This window comes from Salvelinus sp. IW2-2015, linkage group LG3, assembly GCF_002910315.2.
Source record: "Salvelinus sp. IW2-2015 linkage group LG3, ASM291031v2, whole genome shotgun sequence".
In the NCBI taxonomy this organism is placed as follows: domain Eukaryota; kingdom Metazoa; phylum Chordata; class Actinopteri; order Salmoniformes; family Salmonidae; genus Salvelinus; species Salvelinus sp. IW2-2015.
Genome location: NC_036840.1, coordinates 7,503,573 through 7,507,305, shown reverse-complemented (window position 1 = coordinate 7,507,305; position 3,733 = coordinate 7,503,573). Strand labels below are relative to the sequence as shown.

At 49.2% G+C, this 3,733-nt stretch overlaps 1 protein-coding gene across 1 annotated transcript in view; it reads right to left on the bottom strand.

Annotated features, from left to right (window-relative positions):
• Positions 1-3,733, bottom strand: part of LOC111949998 (cadherin-like and PC-esterase domain-containing protein 1) — a 125,086-nt gene that overhangs the window by 90,454 nt on the left and 30,899 nt on the right. The window contains 2 exon segments of the mRNA XM_070434313.1: positions 2,802-2,958; positions 3,105-3,189. Coding sequence (XP_070290414.1) covers positions 2,802-2,958; positions 3,105-3,189 — 242 coding nt within the window.

Genomic DNA, 3,733 nt, shown 5'->3' with positions numbered 1-3,733 from the left:
TAAAACAGCTTGGGAAAATTCAGAAAATTAATGTAATGGCTTTAGAAGCTTCTGATATGCTAATTGACTTCACATTTGAGTCAATTGAGGTGTACCTGTGGATGTATTTGCCAGGCCCTCACCTTCAAACTCAGTGCCTCTTTGCTTGACAATGTCATGGGAAATTTAAAGAAATCAGCAGACCTTAGAAAAAAACTTGTCGACCTCGAAAAGTTCTGGTTCATCCTTGGGAGCAATACCGCTTAAGCGAAAGGAGACGCGTTCTGTCTCCTAGAGATGAACGTAACTATTGGTGCGAAAAGTGCAATCAATCCGCAGAAACAACAGCAAAGGGACTTTCGTGAAGATGCTGGAGGGCAACAGGTACAAAGCTCACTTCTATCTGTCCTCAGACGACGCTAAGACTGTACGGTAGTCCTCTAGTCTTCGTAGATACTATCTGACTATCTGGTCTCCTGGTCCTGCTCTCCTGCTCTACATGTGATACGATAAGCCTATCGCTCTGCTCGTCCCTAAAACTGCCATAAAAATTAGCCAGATGTACTTTCTGCTCTTGCTACGGTCTGCTGTCCACAGCACTACACTGGCATAGGTCACTAGACAGCTGTTCGTCCAACTCTTTTCTGTTCTGAGCACATTTTCTGTCTCGCTGGTCTCGATGAGACAAATAAATAGAATGGTTGCTGGCTCGCTATCTGACTATTGCATCCATGACGGTAAATTTTTTGAGAGGAAATAAGCTGTCTGAGACTCGTCTGTGCGTATCTGCAAAGACTGACATTCTGTCTGCATTCTGCATTCTGCAGAGTCTGTCGTATGCACATGGCGTTGGCTAAGCATCTTCGCTTGCTTTGCTCTGCAGTGCTTGGGACTGCTGCATCTGCTCTTCAGAGCATTCTAGACATATGCATGACTTCAGATGGAGCGTAGGCTAAAGATTAGTCGTGTCGATTGCATACTTGCGTATAGCATGCATTCTGCAGATATGCTGCTCCGTGCAGTCTGTATAGTTAAAGCCCTTGGTCGCGAATGCGGTATCTAGAGCTCGTGTGCTCTCCAGCATTCTGCTTCTCAGACTTCAGCTTGCTGCGCATGAACTCATGGCGCTTACCTAGCGACAACACAGTCATACGGCTAGTGGACGTGCTCATTCACTTACAGTGCTCTCTGTTGCTACCTAATCGCTCTCATGACGTCCTGCAAATTCTGCTGCTGCTAGCTCTCTCTGCTTCTAAGACTTCGTGAAAAAGTCGTGCTCGCTGCTAGCTTGAAGCACGCTGCTCTAAACACACTTCTGACACTCTGTCTACATGACGTTTCTGCTCCTGCTTGTCAGTTGGACATTAGTGCTGCATACTCGACTCTGCCTTCCCATACGTCTCAATTGTGGCATTGGCTCTGCTGTGCATACGTCTAGCCTCGAAATCATCTTGTTCTGCTCCATGACGTGCTAAGACACTTCTAAACGGCTCGCTCTGGAATGCTCTCTAGCTAACTGGCAGATCATGACTACTGCTGGACATTGAGTCGCTATTGCTCTAAGACTTTCTGCCGTCTCTGTCAATACCATGCGTGCTTACTGTCGTGTTGAACAGAAATCTAGCATTCTGCAGCTGATCCTAGCTGTGATACGAGCTTACTGCTCTACACATTATGTCTGACAATTCATCGACTTCTTAACTGAAAGGGTGATCTAGGACTTTGACGCCTGACTTCTAGACAGTGGTCTAATGTTTACTAGCAGTAAATGTCAGGAATTGTGAAAAATGAGTTTAAAATGTATTTGGAAGGGTGTATGTTACAGCTCGTCTCCGACTTTAACTGGTATCTCTCTACAATTTTTTGACATATATGCTCTGCTTCTTGAGGATTCTCATCAGACCCACTCCTCTCTCGCCTTCTGCTTCTGCTCTCCTCGTTCCTCTGCTCTCTGCCCTCTGCTCCTTCTCCGCTTTCGCTCCTGCTTTGCTTCTCGCTTCTGCTTCTGGCCCTTCTGCCTCCCCTGCTTCTGTCTTCCCTGTTCTCGCTCTGCTCCTCCTGCTCTGCCTCCTGCCCTCCTGCCCTCTGCTTCTGCTCCCTGCTCTCCGCCTCTGCTCTGCCTCTGCTTCTGCTCTGCCTCTGCCTCTCCCGCCTTCTGCTCTCGCCTCTGCTCTCTGCCTCTGCTGCCTCGCTCTCTATCCTCGCTCCTGCTCCTGCTCTTCGCTCCTCGCTTCTCGCTCTCCGCTTCTCGCCTTCTCGCCTCTGCTTCCTGCCTCTCGCCTCTCTGCGCTCTCCGCTCCTGCCTTCCTCCCGCCCTCTGCCTCTGCTGCCCCCTGCCTTCCTCGCCTCCGCCTCTCTGCCTCCTGCCCCTCTCCCCGGCCCTCCTGCCCTCCTCCTCTCGCCCTCCCCTGCTCCGCCCCTTCCCTGCCCCCCAGCTGCCGCGCCCTCCTTCTCTCCCACTCTTCGCCCCCTGTCTCTCCTCCATCCCCACCTCCTCTCTCCCCTCCGCCCTTCTTTCCCTTCCCTCGTCGCTCCCCAGTTCCGACAGATACGTGGTTGAACAAGCTTAGATGTGGATAGCGTCCTGCAGTACGTGTGTGGTGTGGCTGTTCCGTGTCTTCGCTTGTCTGGATCGCAGCCGCCCCTAAGACAGGGAATTTTTACTAGGATTAAATGTCAGGAATTGTGAAAAACTGAGTTTAAATGTATTTGGCAAAGGTGTATGTAAACGTCCGACTTCAACTGTAWATCACATTGAATATAAGGAATTTATAACCCCAGATACCTGGTGAACAGATTAGATTGAATAGGGTCCTCAGTACCTGTGTGGTGTGGCTGTCCGTGTCTTCGCTTGTCCTGACCAGGCCCGTGTGATGAAGGAAGGCTGTGAGCGGCGTTACCGAGGTAACCAGGACATAAACCGTCACCATGGCAACGAGGCCAGGGCTCACCAAGTTAAGTGTGGTGATYGCTGGGTTCCTAAGGGAAGGGAAAACAACAACAACGCTAACATTAGCTAAGAAAATCAAACCCATTTGTTTCAACGAGCGAATAGACCCCTGAACACAATTGAGCTGTCAGTTTCGACTAAGGTAAACGTGTTATTACTGGCAGAGTTGACTGACCAATCACCATGAGCCACATGACGAACATCTCCCAGCTTGGGGAGGGGCGATCCACAGGCAGATGGATTGATGCGTAATGCCAGMCCTGAAACAAAACACGGTAACAGAGAAACACACAAGTGATGAGAGACAGTAATCTGTAACTAGTGATGACAGAGACGGTTGAATTTATCATCTATCCTATACTGTCACAAGGCGTTGACATCAGGGCCYTTATCCGAGGTGGAGTAGAGCAGTTCATTTTTGCTGAGTTTGCATTCCTTGTGCTGGTTATGAGTTATGAAATAGRAGAGCAGCTGTGTGTGTGTCCTTGCCTAATAAGTGTCAACCCCTATACATGTTTTGCTTTGCATATCAACAGCCCACTGGGCATGGATGTCAAATCAATGTCTAATCCARATTGGTTCAACGTAATTTCCTTGAAATGACGTGGAAACAACGTTGATTCAACCAGTGTGTTCCCAGTGGGAGGGAGTGAGAGTGTGTTGTCATTCTCTGGCACCGTACTACTAATGACATTTCCCACCGGTGGAAACGTGGCGCCAGTAGAGAGAGGGTGTGTGTTCTAAGGCCCAAATCACTATCAGTCCTCGGCATGTTTCAAACTCCTCTCACATTCCTCGGACTCA